Consider the following 23,490-nt stretch of genomic DNA (forward strand, 5'->3'; position numbering starts at 1 on the left):
GTTCCTTGGTACTTTTAAATAAGGGTGCACGTTTGCACGTTCAACATTTCCAGTGGCCACTGGGAGGATCCATCTTTAGTAAGTCATTGTATTTCTGGAAGTGCGAAATTCTCAGTTTGCTTTTAAAAGAATCTTGGAGTGTATGAGAATTTTAAAATAGCCCCTGACATACAAGTGCCATTCTAATTACAGCCGTGAGTCACTGAATGAGGAGGATGTTCTGAGAAAGGCCTGAGTAGGAGATTTGCCACCGTGTAGCACAGGAGAGTGTAGTTACACAAAGACGGTTGGAAGGTCACTGGCGGTACAGTCTTGTGGGGCCACTGTCGAACACGTGGTCTGTGGAGGGACCTGATCATACTGTTGAAGGAAAGGGCATCTAGTGTGTGACGATTTCTCATTTCCAGGAGTCTGCAAGGTCATCCTAGACGGAAGTGGGGTTGGATACAGAGCAATAGGACACAGGCTGGAGGGGACAAAAAGATCACATGTTTTGGAAAAAAAAAAAATTCTGTGGCCTCTTTAAAAAAAAAAAAAAAAAACTTAGAGGATTTTCCCCGACACAGTTAACTGGCTTAGTGCTAACTGCTTATTTGCTGACCTTCTGTGTTATTTGCAAATTTAAAGTGAGGCCAGCTCTTCCTGTTTTCATTTCACCGTCATTGCTGGTGAGCTGAAAAAGAGAAGAGCCTTCATTTCTCAGTGGGGAAAAGCAGCTGTGGAGCAGGTTGCTAAGTCCCACGGCCAGGCAGCAGTGCCACAGGCTGCAGGTCCAGCTTGCCTAGAGTCATAGAGCCAGGGGTGCAACCCAGTCACCTGAGTGTTTCTCCCAGTCAGCTGCACCTGCCTTCCCTTGGCCAGGTAGCCAGGTCCCCTTTTCTCTATCCCATTGATTCAGACCCTCATTATCTTTTCCCGTCGGTAGACTCCTCCCTTGCCTCCTCTCCCTCTTCTATGCTGCAGCTAGAAAGATCTTTCTAGAACATAGCCGCTGTCACCATGTTAACCCCCTCCCCCATCTTCCAGAACTTGACGATGACGTTCACACAGCTTTCCAGGCTGCCTTGGATCTGCTTTGGGCCTGAGCCTCCTCTCCACTCTGGCCGGCCAGCCTGACCTTCCCACCTCTGGGAGTCATATATAGTCTGCCAGACACCTAGTGCCCTCTGTCCACTGCTGTGCCAGCTGGGCCTCCTGCCCGCTCTCTGGCTGACCTCCTGTCTTCCAACTTAGCCCAGGGGAACCTCCTCTGGGATACCTGCCAGCGCAGTATGAACCAGGTGTCCTTACTTTGTGTCCCCAAAGCCACCTCTGCCCTGCTGCCTGTGCTCTGCACTGTCACTGCATGCCTGTGTCCCCTGTAACCAATAATTCCCAGAAGGTCTTTCATGTCTGGCTCCCTGTGGCCCAGCACATTGCCTGGCATAAAGTAAGCACCCAATAAATCCCAAATGGAGTGTATGTTAAGTTCCCTATAAAACCTTAGCCACTGCCAGTTCTGCTTCCAGTCTGGGTGTTCTTCTCCATGGGGGCTCCTACAATGTTCAAAGCGAGAGACTCCTGTAGATTTTTTAACAGGAAGAGGTAGATTCTGACCTTCCCATTGGTCAGAACATGTTCACCTTCAGAAGTTTCAGTTCGTAGTAAAAGTGACTTTAAGTAGTAAAATTTCGGTAACGGTGGTCTGTGCCAGAGCCCTAGGCCTCTCTCCATCCTGAGGTGTTCTTCCACTTAATCGCTGAGCAGAGGGAATCTGTGCTTCCAAAAATGACCAGGAAACCACTAAATGGGGCCGCTACTTTTCCTCCACAGCTCAAAGAAAACAAGCCCAGTCCAGGAAGGAGAGGCTGTGCTTCTGAGGGTGTCAGCCTGTTTCTAAGTGCTTCACCCTCCTCTGTCCCCACCCACAGCTCCGTGGGGTTTGACTTCCTGTCTGCTCCATGGAATAGGAAGCTGTTTTTCCAATTTCTTAATTAAGACAGGTTCATCCTGTCATTTCCAGAGAGCAGCATCCACGCCCCTAGATGTCAAAATACTCACCCAAAATAAGATAGGCCCTGGGTAAAGGTTCCCTCCCCATCAGCCACTGCTTGAAGGACTGCATGTTTGAAAACTGCCCGTTTTCTAGTTATTTGTCATTCATTCACCTTCAGCCTAGAGTGTGTGTCACATTCCCTTCCCTCTTTGCTCAATATGCTCTTAAGCAAATAAGTCATTTTTTAGAGTTATTCTGGAACTGAAAGTGGTTGGAATGCTTTTTTAAAAATAGTATATAATGGACAAGGAAGGTCTTTTTGCTTGCGGTTCTAAGAGTAAAGTCTGGTTCTAGCACTTAACTCGCTTTGGGATGGAGGGAATTTATTTGAACTCTCGTATCTCAGTTACCGTCTCTGTAAAATGGAGACAGTAATATACCAACTCAGGGGCTGTGAGGTTTCAGTCAAATGTCTATGAAAGGGCTTAGCCCAGTCCCTGAAATCAGCTGGGAACAGGGAAATGTGAAGTGATCGCGGTCCCCCACTGCCATCTTTCCATCCTCCCTGAGAACAACAGTGTAGTACCGCTGTGCTACATCCCCAGCCCAGAGCTCACGTACTTTGACATGAATAACTAAAATGCTAAAACTTGAGACAGGCTTAAAGAAAGATAATTTACTTATAAACATGTTAGGATTGCATTCATTCATTCTTCTCCATACCACCCAACATCTTCAAGGTCTGGTAAGCAGAGCCAGCAGGCAGGAAGGTACTGGAGAGTGAGTGTGTGACTCACTCCTGGAAAGGATGAGAATCTAAAATCTGCTCCTAGAATCTGGAGTTCCTGAGAAGATTCTGGAAAGAGTTAATCCAAAGCTGCCTCTATCACCCTCCTAGAGAGGTCCCCTATGCTATTTATGCAAATGCTTTGTTGAGCACAGATATAATCATCTGTTAGTCACTCAGCAATCCACTCCTGAAGTCATCTGTGCCCCTCTGCCCCGTCCCCCACAGCTAGGGAGCCACGGGCCCAGCCACACCTGCCTCCCCAACTCACGCTGTCCTGATCTCTGTCCCACCTTCTCCCCTCCTGGGCTGCTATGAGAGATTTCTAATCTACCCTCCTGCATCTCTGAGTATGTTCTTCTCAACACTGAGCCCAAGGAAGTCTGAGGAAACACAGGGTTCCATGGCCCAATAAACTCAGGAGCCATACCTGCTTCTCGGAGGCAAGTGCAATAAAAACAATGAGTGAGGCAGAGTTGAATCCTCTTTAACTTCATTTAACTTGGTGGAAAAGAAAAGGACACAAGGCCAGAAGTCAGACTTTCATCCCTGATAACTGACTTGGGGTGGAGGTACACTGGTGTCTGAGTCCCCTGCCCTAACAACCAATCCATAATCTCAATGCAAAAGAGCCTCGATTATCCAAGTGCCACGAATGCAGAGGGTTAGCTGTAGAGTGCCAATGCTTTCCCACCTAGGAATTTCTGGAAGATGAGTAAAGTAATGTGCTTCACATGCCCAAGAGGAGATGATTTAGCACCATGAAAGGTGAAGCAAAAAGCACTCCCCCATTTGCAGAGTGGGGCAAGATGATAACTGCAGAGGCTGGGCTAACCTCATCTGAAAAACCAAAGTTATCAGACTTGACCTCACAAGGGTGGCTGTGAGGATCCTGGGAATCAATTCTTGTGAAAGCCCTATGTGAACAGGAATCTCCGTGGCTGTCGGTGGGGACCTGTGGTTAACCTGCCTGCTTGTTTGTCGTTGCAGCGGAGGGTGCAGGACGTCATCAGCCCCATAGTGTTCGAAGCTGCCTACAGCCTCGGAGCACATGTGACTGGCGAGGAGGAGAGGGAGCTGCCGGCTTTGACTCCAGTTCTGCGCTGGAAAAAGGGACAAAAGATTGCCCAAAAGAATCAGGTCAGACCCTGAAAGCCCACAGAAATGACCCAGAATAATGGCCAGGGCACACCCCCTCACTGGGCTTCCCTTTCAAATCTGCAGAATGATACACCAGCTGTTTCGAAACTGTTGGCAGATTTAGATGGGTATACAGTAGGTACTCTCTGAATGTTTTATTGGTGGGGGAGGGAATGCAGTAAAGAAGAAGCAAGAATTGCATCTTACTGTAATGGTGGCAGAGTTATACATGCCTGACCCACATGCCCCTGAAGCCAGAGCCCCCTACAAATGTGGGTGGGGACCTGACCTGTTCCATGCTCATCAGATTCTGGGATGGGTTGCTCTGTGGAGGAGCTTTGAAGTGACATTGGAGGCAGGGCACCTGAACTAGAGGTGAGCCTGGGAACTGATTCAGTCTGCCGTGAGCCGTAACGGTACAAGGAAACATGCAAGGAATGTGTGATCTGAAATGTGCTCTAAATCTTTCATTAAAACACAAACTCACCATGGTCCGAGACCCTGGGCAGGATCAGAAAAACTGTTTTGGGGAGGGGTAATCCAATCCTCTGGGCAGGGCAGGGGCAGAGCCTTTCAGAACCACCTGCCTTTGCAATTCTTTAGATTGCCCTGAACAGAGGGGGAAACTGCAGAACAGTGACCCCTGTCTTGCAGATTTGAGTGGCAAATGGAAGCTCAGGGAGATCCAGGAGCATAAATGACACCTGAGAATTATTCTCCTCTGAGGCGATGATGCTGGTACCTTTTGTACTCTGTATGAGTCAGTGTTGGCTGGCCCTGGGGATTGGGTGGAAGGAGAGTGCAGCCCTCTTTGGACTCCCAGCTGAGGACAGTTCTCTGTGGAAGGATGTGCAGGTAACCATTGGTGCCTCCACTCATGTCCACTAGAGAAGGGCCTGCAGTGGTCAGTGCCTTCTGCACATACAGGCACCCGGGGCACTACTACCTTTTGAAACTGGTCTTAAACATCAGGATCGGGTCCCTGTTCCCTGGTGTTGAAGATTAAACACCCAAGAAACATTGAGGCAAGAGCAAAAAGTTTTATTTAAAGGATACAACAGAGAGAGTGACTCCTCTGGAGAGGAAGGGTCCAGATCTGGTGCCCAAAGGACTGGGGGTGTCTTGCCCCTTTCATAGATTGGAGGCTTCCTTTCTTCTCATGTCCCCTCCTCCCATCCTGCCTACATGGTAACCAAAAGTGCAGGAAGAGAGCCATCCAGGGGGTGATCAGGCTTGTGTTGGAAAATGTGATCCTTTCCCTCCCCCAGAGGCTGTTAGGTGATGGGGATTGCTATCTACCTACTTCCTTTTTTTTTTGATAATCAGCTACCTGTCCTTTGCAGGGCAGGGAGGGGGAGAATGGGACCCAATCCTGATTTTCAAGACTGGTTTCACATTCATGATGCTGCTTTTGACTTAAAGCATAAGCTTCTCTCAAAGCACAAGTGCCATGAGAGGGTGGCCTGCAGGTCCTTCTGGTCACTGATACTGGGAACAGGCTCCACTAGAATAAAGGGAGAAATGAAAGGACATAGGGTACCTGAGTGATGGGGCAGAGGGGAGGGCTGGCCTTAACGTGCAGCATGAAGAAAGCAGGGAGAAGAGGAGAGAGAGAAGACCCCTGGGAATTGCAGCTTCATGTTCTCCTCTGACGGTGAAATGGGAGGAAGAGGCCAGGCTGGAGACCTAGTAAATCAGAATATTATGATAACTCCAGGAAAGTGTTTCCTAGTGCTAGGATCACTCGACTTTCAAAAGTAAAATCTTGCTGGCCTGATAAACATTCTTATATGTGTTATAGAAATGGTTTAAGCAGAGGGTACAGGAATCATTTTAAAACTTTGCATCTCTGAACTGACCCAGTGAGGTAGCTGCCTGCGCAGTTCAGTGTCTATCAAGCCTGGGGCACAGTTTCTACAATGAACCCGACTCTTTTTTTTTTTTTTTTAATACTTTTTAGTTGTTGATGGATCTTTATTTGTATGTGGTGCTGAGAATCGAACCCAGTGCCTCATGCATGCTAAGCAAGCACGCTACCACTGAGCTACATCCCCAATCCTCTATTTCTTTTTTCTTTCTTTAAAAAAAAAAAAAAAAATTTTTATTTGATACCAGGGTTTGAACCCAGAGGCATTTAACTACTGAGCTACATCCCCAGCACTTTTTTGTTTTTTATAGTGAGAGAGGGCCTTGCTAAGTAGCTTAGGGCCTCGCTGAGGCTGGCTTTGAATTTGTGATGCTCCTGCCTTAGCCTCCCGAGTTGATGGGACTATAGGCCTGCGCCAGCATGCACAGCCTCTCTATTTCCTTTTCAAAAGAAGAATCTGAGAACAAGGAAATAACTCCAGAGCCAAATATTCAGTGAAAGAATTAGAAGACAATGGTAAGAAATCTCAGAACAACCAAAAGGATAAATCTCTAAAACTCTTATGTCAAAGTGGTGAGAAAACCAGAAAAAGTGAAAGATAAACAAAAGAAAAAAGAAATTATAAGAGATAAAATGGAATAACAGTTCCTAGGCTTAAAGAGAAATAATTCTTTTTTTAAAAAAGGGAAATTTAAGGGCCCATTGATTTATAAGTAAGGTAAACAAAATTATCGTATACACATATACGGAAAAATAAAAACTCCTAGAAAGATAGAAATATGATCAATATGTCATGGTTCAAATATAAAACAAGTTAAAATGTGTTTTTTTTTGTTTTGAATGAATTTTTTATTCTAATTAGTTATACATGAAGTAGAACGCATTTTGAGACATCATACGTAAATAGAGTATAATTTCTCATTCTTCTGGTTGTACATGATATAGTTATACAGGTTGTCTAATCACGTGTATACATAGGGTAATAGTGTCCGATTCATTCTTCTATCATTCCTAATCCCATGTCCCCTCCTCTCCCTTCACTCCCCTCTATCTAATTCCAAAGTACCTCTGTTCTTCCCTCACTACCCTCCTTATTGTGAATTAACATCCACATATCAGAGAAAACATCAGCCTTTGATTCTTCAGGATTGGCTTATTTCACTTAGCATGTTTTGCCAGTTCCATCAAAATGTGGGATTTTGAATGAGTAGAAGAATATAAGGAAGATACTTCACAGCAGAACATTCTCCCATAAATAGAAGTCAGATCTTCCTGGACTGTACCTTTGTCTCCGTAGAGAAGGGTATATAACCATGACAGCTGTCTTGTCTCTGCTATGAAAAAACAATCAGGTAGCCATGATAACATTCGAACTGTGGGTTATCAGTCTTTACAGTCAAGCTAAAATCAGAGCTGTGGTGATAGCATAAAATGTAAATGTCATCAAATTCAAGTGTATAGAGATAAAGGAAGAATGACAGATGTTCTCTTAATACCTTAATCGTTGAAATGGGTGAGTCAAGAGATATGGTAAAACTTGATGAAATGAGAAATAGCTGTCTATTACTGTAGAGGTCACCAGGAGAGCATCACTTCTTAAAGTGTGGTCCCTGAACCAGCAGCTGCAGCCTCTCATGGGATCTTGTGTGTTGAGAAAGGAACACTTGAGGCCAACCCAGTACCCCGCCCCCCAAAAAAACACCCAGAAACTCCTGGGGTGGGTCCCACAGTCTGTGTGAATACGGATTCAGCCAACGTGGCAATCAAGAAGCTGAAGGGAGGGATTTGCCTGTCACATCAGGAGGGAGGGAGGGAGAGAGCCCCTGTGTCCCTGAGACCAGTTCTTGTCTTTCGTGGTGGGAATTCGGTGAGAGAGCATCTTCATCTGGTAAACCCAGGACTGTCCTGTCAGTGTGTTTTCTAGAGACGTGGAAACAATCACCAAAAGAAACACAGACGTGCGACAGTAGTTTCCCCTGAGAGAAGGGCACAGTTATGGGAGGTGTGTGGCCGGGGGCTATTTTTTTTTTTAACCATATAATTCCTCGTGAAATTAAAAGATTAAAAAAAAATATTGTTGCTGGATTGGGAATATTGTCCAGGAGCCGGAGAAGTGTTCTGAGAAATTCTTGCTTGTTCTGCTTTTCCTAATTATAAAAAAAAAGGGGGGGGGGAGGGGATAGTTTAATGATATTCTTCCATGATTCCTCCATGTGTCTTCCAGATGTTGGCTCAGTTTAAGGGGCGGAGCAGTTGAGAGCGAGGCCCACTCCAGGAAGCAGAGCTGATTTTTAATGAGAACTCAGGAGCCAGCTGCACCCCAAATAGTACTTGAATCCCTCCTCTTTGTTCCATTTCTGTTTCAATTCCCTTCCCCCGGGCTAGGCCATCATTATTGGTTACCTAGACCAGGTCACTTCCCTGCTTAACCCCCTCCAATGGCTGTTCCTCTTTGTAAGGTCCACAAGGCTGCTCAATGGGGCCCCTACCTCTCCAGAATTGTCTAGTGCCATCTGTTAGAGTACTCCAAACTTACTAAGCCCTTTCCTGCCTCAGGACCTTTGTACATGCCAACAGTGTTTCTCTAAAGCTCCTCATCCTGCTTTTTAAAAAATTTTCCTTCTTTCTTTTTATTTATATATGATAGTGGAATGCATTACAATTCTTTCTAAACATATATAGCACAATTTCTCATTTTTCTAATGACCAATTTTTCATGTTTTAGGGTTTCAACCTAAATCTGACCTCCTCGCAGAGCCATCTCTCGTCTATCCTGTATTCCTTGACCTAGCTGCCTATTTCATTCCTTCATGATACCAATTATAGTTTATTCTCTCATCCACTTGCTTTTATGTGTCCTTCTCTAGAACGGAAGGCCAGTGAGAGCAGAGGTCTACTTTACCTTATTGGCCATTGATCCCTAATATCTTGTCTGGCTTATAATAGTGCTTAGTAAATATAAAGCCCTTCTGAAAGAATATAAGGTTAGGCCATTCTGCAAAGTTTGGACATCAGAGTTTCTTCACTGACAGATTCAACAAAGCTCTATTGTTTAAAAAAAAAAAAAAAAAGAATAAGTACTCCATGATCCCCCAGGGAATTTACCATGGACCAGAGACAGTGATGTGGTCTTCTGTTGACTTAAACCACAGTACATATGTGCACAAGAGTCTGTTTTTCAAAAACGAGGTGAAACCGGTATGACTGGCAACATTGGTTGGGAATCCCCACTTTATTATCTCAAAATCGAGGTGTTTTACCCTAATGTTAATTTTTAACCATGTTGAAGGCATAAGCTTTGGGTCTCCATTGTGCTAGAAATTAGGACTGGTTCCTCCCACGTCAGGCCCCTCAAGGCCTGAGTGTGCAGGAGTATAGTCCCATGCCTGTGAAAACCCACTTTTTGCACAGCCTGGACACTAGGTAATACTCTCCCAACTGAGGTGCCCCGCTGGCTTAAAATGCCAATATGTACAACTCCAAGGCTTATTTTCCTTAGCAGATATAAATGTCTCTGCAGAAGGACTGGAAAACTGAGGGGTTGAGAGGGAAGACAAGAGAAGAGTAACTCCAGACATCAGAACCAGAGAGGATCCCAAGACCACTCAGCCTGGAGGACTCCAGATTGCACACTTGGGAGCCAGGGAGCAGTTTGGATGCACCAAGAAAGGAAGGAGGAGAGGAAGGGGTGTTAGAGGGTGTTAGGTTCCTATCCAGCACCCTGGTTTCAACTAGATCACCCTACTTTTATAGGCATCTGCTTCTGGGCTAATACTTTCTAGAAGGGCACTATGACGCAAGAGGTGTAAAAACCATCTAGTTTGAAGTGTGAGAAAAACACAAGTAGACCAACTTTCTTGGGGAACTAGAGAAGTCTGGCTGTGTGTCTATGCCATAGGCCTCTTCTCCAAGGTCAATCCCAAGGGCAAAGGAGAGAGGGGGCTTCTACTGTCAAAGGCAGGGCTGTGTCCTGAAGTGACCTGTTAAATTTGCAAAGAAAATTCCTTGACCTAGCTGCCTATTTCATTCCTTTATGATACCAATTATAGTTTATTCTCTCATCCACTTGCTTTTATGTGTCCTTCTCTAGAATGGAAGGCCAGTGAGAGCAGAGGTCTACTTTACCTTATTGGCCATTGATCCCTAATATCTTGTCTGGCTTATAATAGTGCTTAGTAAATATAAAGCCCTTCTGAAAGAATATAAGGTTAGGCCATTCTGCAAAGTTTGGACATCGATGTTCATAGCAGCACAATTCACAATTGCTAGACTGTGGAACCAACCCAGATGCCCTTCAATAGATGAATGGATAAAAAAAATGTGGCATTTATACACCATGGAGTATTACGCAGCACTAAAAAATGACAAAATCAGAATTTGCAGGGAAATGGATGGCACTAGAGCAGATTATGCTTAGTGAAGCTAGCCAATCCCTAAAAAACAAATACCAAATGTCTTCTTTGATATAATGAGAGCAACTAAGAACAGAGCAGGGAGGAAGAGCAGGAAGAAAAGATTAACATTAAACAGATACATGAGGTGGGATGGAAAGGGAGAGAAAAGGGAAATTGCATGGTAATGGAGGGAGACCCTCATTGTTATACAAAATTACATATAAGAGGTTGTGAGGGGAATGGGAAAATAAACAAGGAGAGATATGAATTACAGTAGATGGGGTAGAGAGAGAAGATGGGAGGGGAGGGAGGGGGGATGGTAGGGGATAGGAAAGGTAGCAGAATACAACAGTTACTAATAGGGCATTATGTAAAAATGTGGATGTGTAACCGATGTGATTCTGCAATCTGTATTTGGGGTAAAATTGGGAGTTCATAACCAACTTGAATCTAATGTATGAAATATGATATGTCAAATGTGAGGTCCTTGTTCTTGGCAGTTTACCTGGGCCCATACTAGGAGGTGTCCTTCCAGGTGGGTGGGAGAGGCCTGACTGGGTCCTCTCCAGTTTGGGAGCCATCTTTCTCACTTCTAGTTGCCTGCTCCCATCTGGCTTAGCAGTTTCTTGAAACAGAGCTAGCCTACGTAGTTTTTCCTTCTCTCTGATGGCATCAGACCCTTTATTTGAACTTGTTCTTTTCTTTAATATTTTTTTAGTTGTCAATAGATCTTTATTTTTATTTGTTTATTTATATGTGATGCTGAGATCCAACCCAGGGCCTCATACATGCCAGGCAAGTGCTCTAACACTGAGCCACAACCCCAGCCCCTTGTTCACTCTGTCTTTTTCTTTTGTGAATTATTAATAGCAACTTTAAAAGAAAATAGAACACAAAAAGATGAAAATCATGGAGGAAAAAATTTGATCTCTGGAGGCAGAAGGTCCCTAGAAGAAAGTTTATGGTTGATATTAAAAGTTGGGTGTTGTAGAGGGATGTGAAATGTGGTCCGTAAAAGGCCATCCAATCCCAGGCGGATCTCAGAAGGGCACTGTGCTGGGAGTTGAAAGTGGATTAGACTTCTTTCTTGGTCCATTTTCTGTTCCTATGAGAAAATACCTGAGACTGGGCAATTTATAAAAAAAAAAAATAGATTTATTTGACATATAGCTCTGGAGGTGGGGAAATCCAGGAGCATAACACTGGCATATGCTTTGAATCTGGAGGGCCTTCTTGCATATCATAGCATACTGGAGGCATCATGTGGTAGATAAAGCAAAGTGTGGGTCTTTTAAAAAGCCACTAATGCCATCAGGAGGTCCCCATTCTCATGACTTCATCTAATGCTAATTACCTCCCAAAGGTACCTACTGCAGATACCATTAACATATGACTTAGGGGATTAAGTTTTGGTGTTAATCAACTTTGTTACTAAAACAAGTACCCAAGATAAATCAACTTAAACAGAGAAAAGGTTTATTTTGGCTCACAATTTTGGAGTGTTGGTCCATAACCAGTTAACCCTGTTACTTTGAGTCTGTGGTGGCACAGGACATCATGGGGGAGAGTTCAGGAAAGGGAGACTCATTCACTCCATTACTGGGAGCGAGAAGAAAGAAGGGACTGAGGTCCCAATATCTCCTTCAAGGGCACACCCCCAGTGACCTAACCTCCTCCTCCTGCTAGACCCCCACCTCCCAGCCTCCCAATAGTGTATGGGCTGGGGACCAAGCCTTTAATGGCTGGGCCTTTGAGGGACATTTGTCCAAACCACAGTAGTTGGTAGCATCTAGCCTGAGCGGTCAGCTCCCCTGCAGTTATCACGGAGGTTGACCTGGATCACTTAAAGATGTCATTGCCCAATGTTGGGAGCCGTGGAATAAGCCAGAAGATGCCAAGGCAGGGGAACTCCTCACGTCCAGTGTCCACACGGGCATGACGCCAAATTGGTGCCGTGCTTGTGTTTAGAGGGAGACCCGCAGAGCGCTTTCTGCTCCCATGATCACAAACCCAAAGAGGACAATCTGTTCAGACCTTGGGATAGAAGGCTTTTCACAGCTTTGATTTTACAAAGTTGTTGGAGTTTCGTTTACTCTCGAGGACATGATATTCTGCATGGCTGGCTTCACATACCAGGCCATGAGACTTTTCCTTCCTTCCTTTGGGCACAGGCTGAAGTAGAGCTGAAATTCCTGGGTCCGCCCCCCCTGCCTTCTTACAATGTGCCACGTGAAGGGTGGTGCTGGGTTCCGGAAAAAGGAACAGAATCCGGAGGGAGGAACCTCTTACACTCAGGTCATGGCAGTTATACAAAAAAGGTTTTTGAGTTCTGGGCTGGGTCATGAGGGTTGCAGGCATGAACTCCCCGTGGCTGGGCTTCTAGGAACTCATGCAGGACTAGGGGAGCACTAGCTCAGAGGTGTCACTCCGGACATCCAGGCAGAATGCCACACTCTAGGGCAGAGACCTTCGGTGAAGTCACATTGCTCAGCAGGAAGTGTCTTTGCTCATTTCAGCTTAAAATAGCCTTCCCAGGGAGTCCCCTGGGGTGGGATTTGAACAGCACTTATCCCCCACCTAGTCTAATTCTCCTCTTCTCAAGGCTTAGCCTGGGGCTTGGTTGCCATGGCAACCTTGTAAACAAGCATCCAATCCAGGTCGGTAATTATGAGTGTGTGTGTGTGTTTTTTAAACAAATATAACCAAATCCAAAAAAACCTAGTTGTCCTCTGAAGGTGACAGCTGGAAGTGAGAATCCTCCTTCCTGTTAGGTCAGAAGGGAGGACTTTCTAGTAAGGATTTGAGTAGAAGAAATGCGTCCCTTAAGGCCTGAGCACCTGGATGACTTCCTGTCTGACGTGGGCCTCAGCCAGGAGCAGATTCTGAGCTGCTGGACCCTGCATCAAATGTCCCCAAGGCTGCCCTGGCCTTGGTGGCATTGTGAGAAAGGCAGGCCCACTGCAGCCTTGGGCTCTGGCTCAGAGGGAAATGGACTTAGGCTGGATTTTCCCTGGCCCAAAGGGAGCAGAGGAACCAGGATTCAGTGAACTATGGACCCCCAGGCCACGTTCAGGCTACCTAATTTTCTAAACAAAGTTTTGTTGGAGTATGTTCTTGACCATCCTATATGTATCATCCATGTTTTTTTTGTTTGTTTGTTTGTGTTTTTGTTTTTCCTGTTCAGAAGAATTGTAGCCCCTGGTTTGACTTTGTGTCTGTGTGGCTGGGGATTGAGCCCAGGGATACTCTACCCGTCACCTATAGCCCCAGCCGTTTTTAAAATTTTTATCTTTGAGGCAGGGTCTTAAGTTGTCCAGCCTGGCCTGAAACTTGTGATCCTCCTGTCTCAGTCTCTTAAGTGGCTGAGATTATAGGTGTGCACCACCGCACCCCGCTTTACTATCTGACTCTCTGGGGCCAAAGCTTGCCAACCCTGTTCTAAAGCAAGTAGAAAAAGGATTTGGTGAGAAACTAGAGGACTTTCCAAAAGAAAACTGTATTCTCCTAGGACACCTAAGGTGAAAAGCAGGAGAGGAAGGAGCCCCCATGTAAATCCAGTCTGTGAGGCTGAGGAGGCTGCGGGGTGGCCATTCCTTGGCTCTTGGAGGCCTGAGGCAGGAAACAGCCGCTCTCCCTAGAGGTTTCAGCCTCCTGCCCCCAGGGAGGGTTGGGACATGATGGAGTCTGAGACCTTTTGGCAAGTCCTGGAAAAGCTGCTTCCTGGGATGCCAACAGATAGCTTTTGCCAACCTGCAGGTGGAGACTGGAGGGGACAGCAGGGAGAGACGGCTTCCAAGCAGGATTGGGATTTGTCTGATAGAGGCGGCCAAGCCTGTGTTGGCCTAGAAGACCAGGGGGATGTGGTAAAAGCAGATGGAGGAGGTTTTTGGAGGTCCAGCTTGCAGCTGTTGGGATTGTTCATCAGAGGAAAATCAGGAGGGTGGCCCCTTGGCTTCATGGAGAAGCTGGACTCTTTGTACTTTGCACAAAAGAAAAGTCGTTTCTACTTGTTCCTGGAAAACATGCTGTCTTCTAGCATTTTGAGACTGCTCGTGCCTGCACTCCTGCCTCAGAGACAGGTTTCTCAGCTCCTTAGGAATAGCTTGGCCTTTTGCCTAGAGACTAATTCAGACCCGGGCACAGGATTTGAGTTTCAGCCTTGGCGCCTCCAGTGCATGGCACAGGTCTCTTGATTCCCCGGGTGTCTTGCATTCTACCCTCAAAACAATTGCATTCCCAGCCTTGCCTGAGCCAGGGCTTAGATTGTACAGCTTACTTTTGTCTGGGTGTTGCCCTAGTTAAGGAAAGCCTGTAGGCGGGTGGAGCGTTCATTCTAGAATACTCCATGAATGGATTGTTAAATCTATGGCTGCATAACAAACCACTCAGGAATTTCTTTTCTCGTGTGTGTGCATATTTAAGGTGCACAGAGGCATGTTTTGATAAACATATCCGTAGTGAAATGATGACTACGTGCAGCAGAAACATACCTGTTTCCTCACTAGTTACTCGCCCCCACCCCAACCCCTACTTATGGGAAGAGCACTTGGAATCTACTCTCTTGGTAAATTTCCAGTATACAAGACAGTGTTATTAACTAGAATGGTCATTCTGTACCTCAGAATAAGTCTTTAGACTTATCCAATATAACTATGTACCTTTGACCAACATCACCCCATTCCCTTCCCTCATCCCTCACCCTTGGTAACCAACAAAATTGTTTTCTCTGTTTCTGCTTCTTGAGCTCTTTTAGAGTCCACACATAAGTGAGAACATGCAGTACTTTTCTTTCTGTGTCTGGCTTATTTCACTTTGCATAATATCCTGCAGTTCTCTTCATATTGTCTAAAATGGCAGGATCTCCTTTTTTTTGATATTCATTTTTTAGTTATAGGTGGACACAATGACTTTATTTTTATATGGTGCTGAGGATTGAACCCAGTGCTTCACACATGCTAGGCAAGCGCTCCACCTCTGAGCTACAACCCCAGCTCAGGATCTCCTTTTTAAGACTGAATAATATTCCACGACAGATATGCATTCCTCCACTTACGATGGTTAGACTTATGCTTTTTCTTCTTTATGATGGCGTGAAAGTGTGCCCACATAACCATTCTGTTTTTTTCCTCCACTTTTAGTATAGTATTCAGTAAGTTACTTAAGATGTTCAACACTTCATTATATAGTAGGCTTCATGTTAGATGATTTTGTCTAACTGGAGACTAATGTAAGTGTTCTGGGCGTGTTTAAGGTAGGTGAGGCTGAGCTATGATATTTGGCAGGTTAGGTGTATGAAATGCATTTTTTACTTAAGATATTTTCAACTTAAGAGTGGATTTCAGGTTTTGGCCACCTTAGGAGTGGAGGAGCATTTGTACTTATGAAAACTTCTTCATCCATTTACCTGTTGACAGATGGGTTGCTTCCTATGTTATCAAGGGTGAATGGTGTTATAATAAACCTGGGAGTGCAGATATCCCTAAAAGGTGCTGATTTCGTTTCCTTTAGGCTTGCCGGATCATATGGCAGCTCTATTTTCAATGTTTTGAGGAACTTTCATATCAGTTTTCATCTCAGCTGTACCAATTCATGTTCTGTCAGTCACACATAAGGGCTCCCTTTTCTCCACACCCTCACCCGACCCTGGCGACCTCTTCTCTGACAATAGCCATCCTATGGCAGGGTGGTTTTGATTTGCATTTCCACAGTGTGTTTTTTCCAGCAGAAACCTTGCAGAACAGAAAGGCATGGAATGACATACTCAAAGTTGAAGGAAAGAAAATGCTTGCCCAGAATACTTATCTAGAAAACCTGCCCTTCAGTAGTGAGGGGGCAGTACAGACTTCTTTTGCCCCTAGGCATACTTCACCAGAAACGCTTAAGGGGGTTCAAGTTGAAATGAAAGGACTCTAAGCCAGCAATAAGAGAAATGAGGAGATGGGAAACTTGTTGGCAAAGGTAGATATAGACAGAAACATAATATCATACCACTGTAGAAGGGGTGAGACCATCACCTGTAATTCTATGGTAGCAGTTAAAAGATAAAAGGAACTATAAATTGTGCTGGTTGTGGTAAATTGGGGCATCAACAGCATATGATGTAGGGGGGAAGTAAAGGGAAACTCAGAGTTCCTTTGTGTAGGTGAAGCTCTCAGCATCTAATAGACTGTCAGTAGAGACCTTATTTCAGAAGATATTTTATGTAAGTCCATTGGTAACTACAAATACGCATAGAAGTTACCAAAAAAAGGGGGGGGATAACATGGAAGAAAACAGTGAGAGAGAAAAAGGTGCCACAAGAACTATAAGGCATATAGGAAAAAAAAACTATCAAAATGACAGGAATTCCTTCCTTCCTTTTTTTTTTTTTTGTATTAGAGATTGAACCTAAGCCTGCTTTACCACTGAGCCATATCTCCCGTCCTTTTTATTTTGAGACAGTCTCACTGTGTTGCTAAGGCTGGCCTCAAACTTGTAATCCTCTTGCCTCAGCCTCTTGAGTCACTGGGATTATAGGCATGCACCACCATGCCCAGCTTAGAAAACCCTTCCATATTCATACTTACTTTAAATGTAAATTGGCTAAACTCCTCAATAAAAGGCTACATGGTGACTGAATGGATTAAACACACACACACACACACACACACACGTCCAATGTGTGCTGTCTACAAGAGGCTCACTCACTTTAGATTCAGGGATGTACAGAGGAATGGGAGAAGAGTCCAGGCAACGATAAACCAGAGAAAGCAGGAGCAGCTTCTACTCACATCAAAGTGGACTCGCAGTTAAAAGCTTCTCCAGACACAAAGAAGGGATTAAAGGGTCAACAAGGAGATACAACGGTTATCAATATGTATGCACCCAACATCAGAATACTTGCATATCTGAAGCAAATATTGACAGATCTGAAAGGAGAACTTGACAGCGGTACAGTAATAGATTTCAGTGCCTCACTTTCAACAACGAATAGAGCATCCAGTCAGAAAATCAATAAAGGCAGAGCAGATTGGAACAACGTTTGTCGATCAGACAACCTAATGGACACACATAACACTTTGCCCCGACAGAATACAGGTTTTTCCAAGTGCCCAAGGAACACTTTCAGGGTAGAACACGTGTTGGGTCACAAAACAAATCTTAACAAATTTCCTAAGCACAAGGGAATGAGCAAGAAATTGCTTAACAGCAAAAAAAAAAAAAAAAAAAAAGGGAAAATTGTGAATTGGTAATTTGGTAGGACTTGGTCAGAACACCTCATCTTTGCTCCACCAGGTACCTGTCCGTGGGGACCCCTGAGAGTCCCACTTCCTTGATGGCTCACTCAGCCTCCGAGCTGAGGGGATTGCCTATTCTCTCCATATGAGCCTCTCTGGGGCCAGCTGGGCTTTCCTCTGCGCAGAGTGGCCAAGCCCCAAGCAAAAGAGGTGAAAGCTGTTGCTTTTCATGGCTGAGCCTTGGAAGTCACATAACGTTATTTCCACTGTAACCACAGATCCTCCCCATGGCAGGGAAGGAAGCGCTAGATTCTGCCTCTCCGTGATGGGGTTGTCAAAGTCTCACTGGAAGTGTCATTTTTGGACGTGGAAAGCACAGTCACCTGTAGAGACATAGTCACACCTGCTCTTCATCTCCATTGTCCTTTCTCGTCACTATCACCCAGGAGGCCCCAGTGGTGCTCACTTATATGTAGTGAGGAAATTGCAAGGCCAGTCCAGGGCACAGCTGGCACGAGAGCCAGGATGACAGAGATTGGGAGGGCAGGGCCCGGAACTCGAAGCCAATATGTCACAGGATGGGTTTAGGTGACACCTTCCTTTTCAGTTTTCACCTGCTTCCTACCCCACCCATCATGCCCCTCCATCCCACCTCCAAAGCCCAGGGGTCAGACGGTGACCAGCCTCTGTGATGGGAGGCACATGTGTGGAAGAGGCTAACCCAGGGGGTACATCTGGGTTTTGTGGGGCCCAAAGTCTATACAGTTGAGGGGGAGGGAAGGGCTAGAAGGAAAAAATGTAGATTTGTGAATACAAAGTTAGGTTCAAGGCCATGCAGGGGCTGTGTCAGGGGACCTTCAAGTGTAAGTTGGATCCGGTTGGTGGGGAGGCCACCCTTGGTGCTTCTTTGTTAGTTCTAGGCTCACAAAGCATTTTTTGCCTGGCATGTTGCAGCTCCTAAGCCCTCTTCCTCCTGCTTTGAGCCTGGTCGAGATTGCAAAGCAAGCACAAAAGTCTTACTCTGAAGTCTCCTGGAGATCTGGCTCTTTCCTTGCCCCCGTTAGTGTCCAAAAGAACATAGGAATTTCCTCATATTGCCCAAGAATTCCATGATTTTTCCTCCTATAATCAAGGAAGGGAATGTTGGCTGGGACACTCTATTCTTTTGGAAACGTGGCACAGGAATATGAATTTCCATAGGCAAAATTACCCTGTCTGGTTGAGTCTAGACTATCCATTGGCCAGCAAGTTTGTTGGAGTCCACGCTGGCACACTGAGAAGCCACCTACGCTTCTGCTATGGGCTATTACCCGAAACTCTGCTATCGGGGAGGAAAAAAAAAAAAGCCCTCGCAGCCATGAGGAGTGACAATGAAGTTTAATGGTAAATAAATCACAACAAAAAACAAGGGCATCAGGTTCTTCTCTCCAAACCCCACTGAGATGATCAAAGCCATCTTAACAATAGTGAAGATCGTCCGAAGCATAGGGATACTGCTGTCTCTACATCAGAAACCTCAGAGAAGTTGAGATCAGATGGAGGGACATACTAACAAGCTATCCATGTGCTGCAGAGAGAAGAAAACTCTATCCCTTACAACAAAGTGCTGTTCCTGATTCCCTGGCTAACCCTCCATGAAGCTTCCTTACACATTTGGGCAAGCTCTCTGCAAGTAATGTTGGTTTTAACCACAGAGCCTCAGGCCCCAGCACTGGGTGGGGCTTTGACTATGGAGGCCTAGTCTCGGTTAGAGAAAAGCCACTATTCCCTGCTAACCACTAGCTGCTTCCCCCAGAAACTGGAAAGCATCTCTTCTGTCCCATTATGCTGCCCTCTGTCTAATGGCCTGATTGCCTTTGACATTTCCCTTTGGACCTAACCATTTAATATGGTCCCGTTGCTTATGCCGAGCCTTTCTCCAATGCAGATTTTTCTCTTCCCCAAGAGAACAAATGGGGAAAATGACCTGACTGTAATCTAAGAATTACTTACTTCATGGAATGATTATTCATGCATGTCCAAGAGCATCTAAAAGGTTTTTGTCAGAAAAGCATAGACGAAAGGACACCAGTCACGTATGCTTCCTGAAGAAGTGCTTCAGGAGACTGAGAAGTGAATCAAGTAAGGAATGCACTCATGAATCAAGACCACTGTTGATTTAGGCTTCTGTGGAACCTCGGGAAGCTTCCCTCACCCTGCCAGGGAGCCGGCTTCTTGGAGGTGGGAGGAGAGGCTTGGAGGGCCTGAAGGAAGAATTTCTACTGCTTTGCAAGAGGCAATAGGCCATCACTTACTGCTTTGCCCATAAACCCTATTCCAACCTTTCTATCATTTCTTTCACAGACTGTTTTTGAAAGGAATTGCCGATCTGAGGACTGTGCTGCCGACCTGCAGCTCCGGGGTAAACTGCTGCTCTCCAGGTATGTCAATGTTCCTTTTATGACATTGTTCTGAGAAGTTCAGTTTTTCTTAATTCCAGGCCCCAAGCCTGAATGTTCAGATTTCCCTACCATAAAGGTAAACCGCTTTGGTGGGTTATGGTCCTATACTCTGTGTGTGTGTGTGTGTGTGTGTGTGTGTGTGTGTATGCGCACGCGCACATGTTTTTGTTAAGTATGTTATAATTTTTAACAATAGCTATGATTTGGGGAAGATAGTTTGGATTTCGTTTGCAATTTCACAATTTAGCTTAGATTTCTAATTTTTAAGAGTATTCGTGCACTGGGAGGATATTTTGTGTTTACTCATTCTATTAAGTTGAACCATATGGTATTGCTAACGTTGGACCTTTTGGGATGATGTCATGATTTAACCTTTTACTATATAAAGTTGTTTCCCCAAAACACACACACACACACACACACACACACACACACTGAACAGTATTATCTTTCTGGCTTTAGCAGCAAGTCGTGTTTCTGTAGCAGAACAGTGGTAAAGTCAAGGGGCAGGCTGATCTGGTCCAAGCAGACTGTCTTCTTTATTATTTCAGGGTTTCCTCCTGCGGTATGCAAGTCCCCCTAGGCTAAAGGTGAACGGTACAGAGGCTTTCTGTTTCCTCTTTGCCAACCTTTTATTTTAGACTTCTTTTAGGATGAAGGTGCTGGTCCTGAATCATTTAGCCACATTTCAAGAATGGTTTCCTTTTGGAACAATACCTTCTGAAAGATTGTCGTTAGCCCTGGGGCCAGAAACCCCTCTGTAAGATTTATTACCATTTCTCAAAGCAGTCCTCAGTTCTTTTAGCTAGTCTCTAAAATGCCAAACATGTCCCTTACTCGCATTGCCAAGAGTTAAATTGGGATGTAATTAAAGAAATATCCCATCATGAATGAGTAACTACACTAGGGCATTTTTGCTTTTTTTTTTTTTTTATGATAAATAATCTTTTAGGAGGATCATAGGTTCAAAGCCAGCCTCAGCAACTTAATTAGGCCCTAAGAAACTTAGCAAGACCCTGTCTCAAAATAAATTTTAAAAGGCCTGGGGATGTGGCTCAGTGGTTGAGTGCCCCTAGGTTCAATTCTCGGTACCAAAAATAAACAATCTTTTATTCATCATTGCTAAGATGCCTTTTCTTCTGTTTTGAATTTTTACAGGAAGGTGTATCTCCCCAACTGCCTTCTCCCAATGGCAACATACACACAAATACTCTTCCAAACCACTTAAATATTACTTCATTAACTTCACTTTTACACTGGGGAAAAAATGGCAGCTTAAAGTAGCATATTCTTTGCCAATCTTAAAAAATTACTTTAAACTCATGAAGTAGATATTGGGATTGCTTAACTTAGAAAGGCCTTCCAGGGTTACTAGAAAAACCAATTCTAAAGAAATTTTATAAATTATCAGCTCATTAATTTTAATTTTGAGGAGATCTTCCAAAAAGTGTTTTAGGGAAAGAGTAATAAACAAAAATCACATGGATTCTTTTTTTAACTTCAAAGCAGACTATAAATGCTGGAAATTTATTGTAGATCATAGAAAATTTGACGTGGGATAATAATTTACTTGATCCAAGGTTAAATTTTAAGTAAGGAAAATCCTATTGCTCTTGCTACCCATTAGTGGGTAGACAAATCCAGCTTTTTTTTTAGTTGTGCTTTCTGTGGATTAAGATATAAAAATCAAGGCTCATGGTCAGCAAAGCACCGTATGACTAAAGCTTCCACCTCTGCCCCAACTTGGTCTTTCAGAAGTGTGATTAGTATCAGGTGTACTCTGTGGATCCAATCAGTAATGCCAGAATAACTAATGTGGTGGCCAGGGACCAGACCCCACATGTATCAACTAGCTATTGCTACCAAAGATGCTGCATAACAAACCACCCTCAAACACATGGCATGAGACAGCAATCATTTATTCTCAGGTCAGGTGAGATTGGATTCAGCTGGATGATGACTGACTTGTTCATGCATCTGGGTTCAGTGGAAGGTAAACTCCAGTCTTGGGTGGCCCAGTTTAACTCTGTGTCTTTACTTGCCCCTGGGGAACCAATGGCCTAGCATGGGCATATTCTCACTGCATGATGAAATTGCTCAAGGACAAGCAAAACCATGCAATGGCCCTTAAGGCCTAGGGGCAGAATTGCCCCACTATTATATCAGACTTTTCTATTGGCCATAGCAAGGCACATGGCCATACCCAAAGTCAAGGAACAGGAAAATATTTTCTGCCCCTTTAGTGAGAGCTACAAAGTCACACTGCAAAGGGCATGAATATAGGGTAAAGGACCGGGACCAACAAGGCCATCTCCTACAGCATGTGAGCCCTGGGGAACCTTGTCACTCCTCCTGATGCCTTGTAGCTTCGAGGGCCATTTCAGCCTTTCTTGCAATTCCATCTTCTTAGAACTCAGACATGAGCCCTGGAGAGGAGTTTTCCTGAACCTCAAAAATCAATGTTCTTGGACCAACCTTTCTGAAGGATGAGTTATTTCCCAGGAGGTCTCCCGGTCTCTCAAAATAGCCTTTTGGCAGGATCCTCCATTAAGAAACTTTCATTATACTCTTGGACCCAGAGCTGTTCCCACAGGAGCCATCAGGGAAATGTTGATTGGTAATTGGATAAGTGCAGATATAAAGCTAAACCTGTGGTTTCAGTTACACCGGACGGCCCTAGACTTGGAACGCTCACTCTGCAGAGCCAGGCACAATGTGCAGCAAACTGTAGCAGAAACAGGGTGTGGATTTGGTTGAGGGTGTTTTAGGAGCCTGAACTGTGGGTGAGCAGCTTGAGCTATCATTTAGCTCTGAGTCATTGTTGCCTGGGATGAGATGTATACTCCTTCATTGTTCGAGCAAGTACTGGGCACCACTGTAGATATGAACCATATGTGGCCCACTCCCCTGGTGTGCACAGCCTGGTCAGGGTCGGGAGACTGGACAGTGTGGCATGACCTCGTATGAGAAGAGAGGTGATTGGGTCCTTGCAGGGCATGGGGTGACTTCCAGGAGGCTGTATTAAGAGGAGGGAGGGAGGAGGACTTAGGTACTCTAGGCAGAGGAAAAAGGTGGGCAGAGGACTCCCATGAGGAACCGCAGGTGTCTGCAATCAAAGAGAACAAAGTGTGAGAGAAAGAAAGAAGCTGGATTGTGACACACCTGTGATTTGGGGCTGCATCTCCAAGCCAGTGCAGTAGAGCTGAGTCCCAGCTCAGGTAATTAACTTCCTAGGAATGCAACTAGATACGCTCCAGGGGGAGGGATGATGTGGGTCGGTCCATCTCCTCCACCAATGAAAGGCGTGTTCCAGCTTGAGTTCTGAGTGTGTCCCTCTTTTCACCCATCTCAGTTCCTCCTTCCCTGACACAGCTCTGTGGGGCCACTGCCACTTGTCTCAGTGAAGGAGTGCCCTTGGCAGGGATGGGCTTTTGGAGGGATGCTAGGTGGCTCTCCACCATCACGCTCCCCCAGGGCTTCAACATGGCAATTTGGACACAGTTTTTGCTTTCATGCTGTCTTTAGGACCTAGCTCTCATGTCAGCTGTACCCTCACTATATTGAAAAGGGATAAGGGAGAGACGACTTCAGTGACTGGGTAGACAGGCTGTGTGAAGTTCAGGGCTGGAGGCAGAACACCCACCAGATGGAGGAGCTTGAGTCTTACAA

At 45.0% G+C, this 23,490-nt stretch overlaps 1 protein-coding gene across 1 annotated transcript in view; it reads left to right on the forward strand.

The window, feature by feature from the left end:
• Positions 1-23,490, forward strand: part of Itga9 (integrin subunit alpha 9) — a 319,107-nt gene that overhangs the window by 150,939 nt on the left and 144,678 nt on the right. The window contains exons 16-17 of the mRNA XM_027932436.2: positions 3,753-3,902; positions 19,724-19,800. Coding sequence (XP_027788237.2) covers positions 3,753-3,902; positions 19,724-19,800 — 227 coding nt within the window. The remainder of the gene's footprint in view (positions 1-3,752; positions 3,903-19,723; positions 19,801-23,490) is intronic.

This window comes from Marmota flaviventris, chromosome 1 (assembly GCF_047511675.1).
Source record: "Marmota flaviventris isolate mMarFla1 chromosome 1, mMarFla1.hap1, whole genome shotgun sequence".
Taxonomy (NCBI): domain Eukaryota; kingdom Metazoa; phylum Chordata; class Mammalia; order Rodentia; family Sciuridae; genus Marmota; species Marmota flaviventris.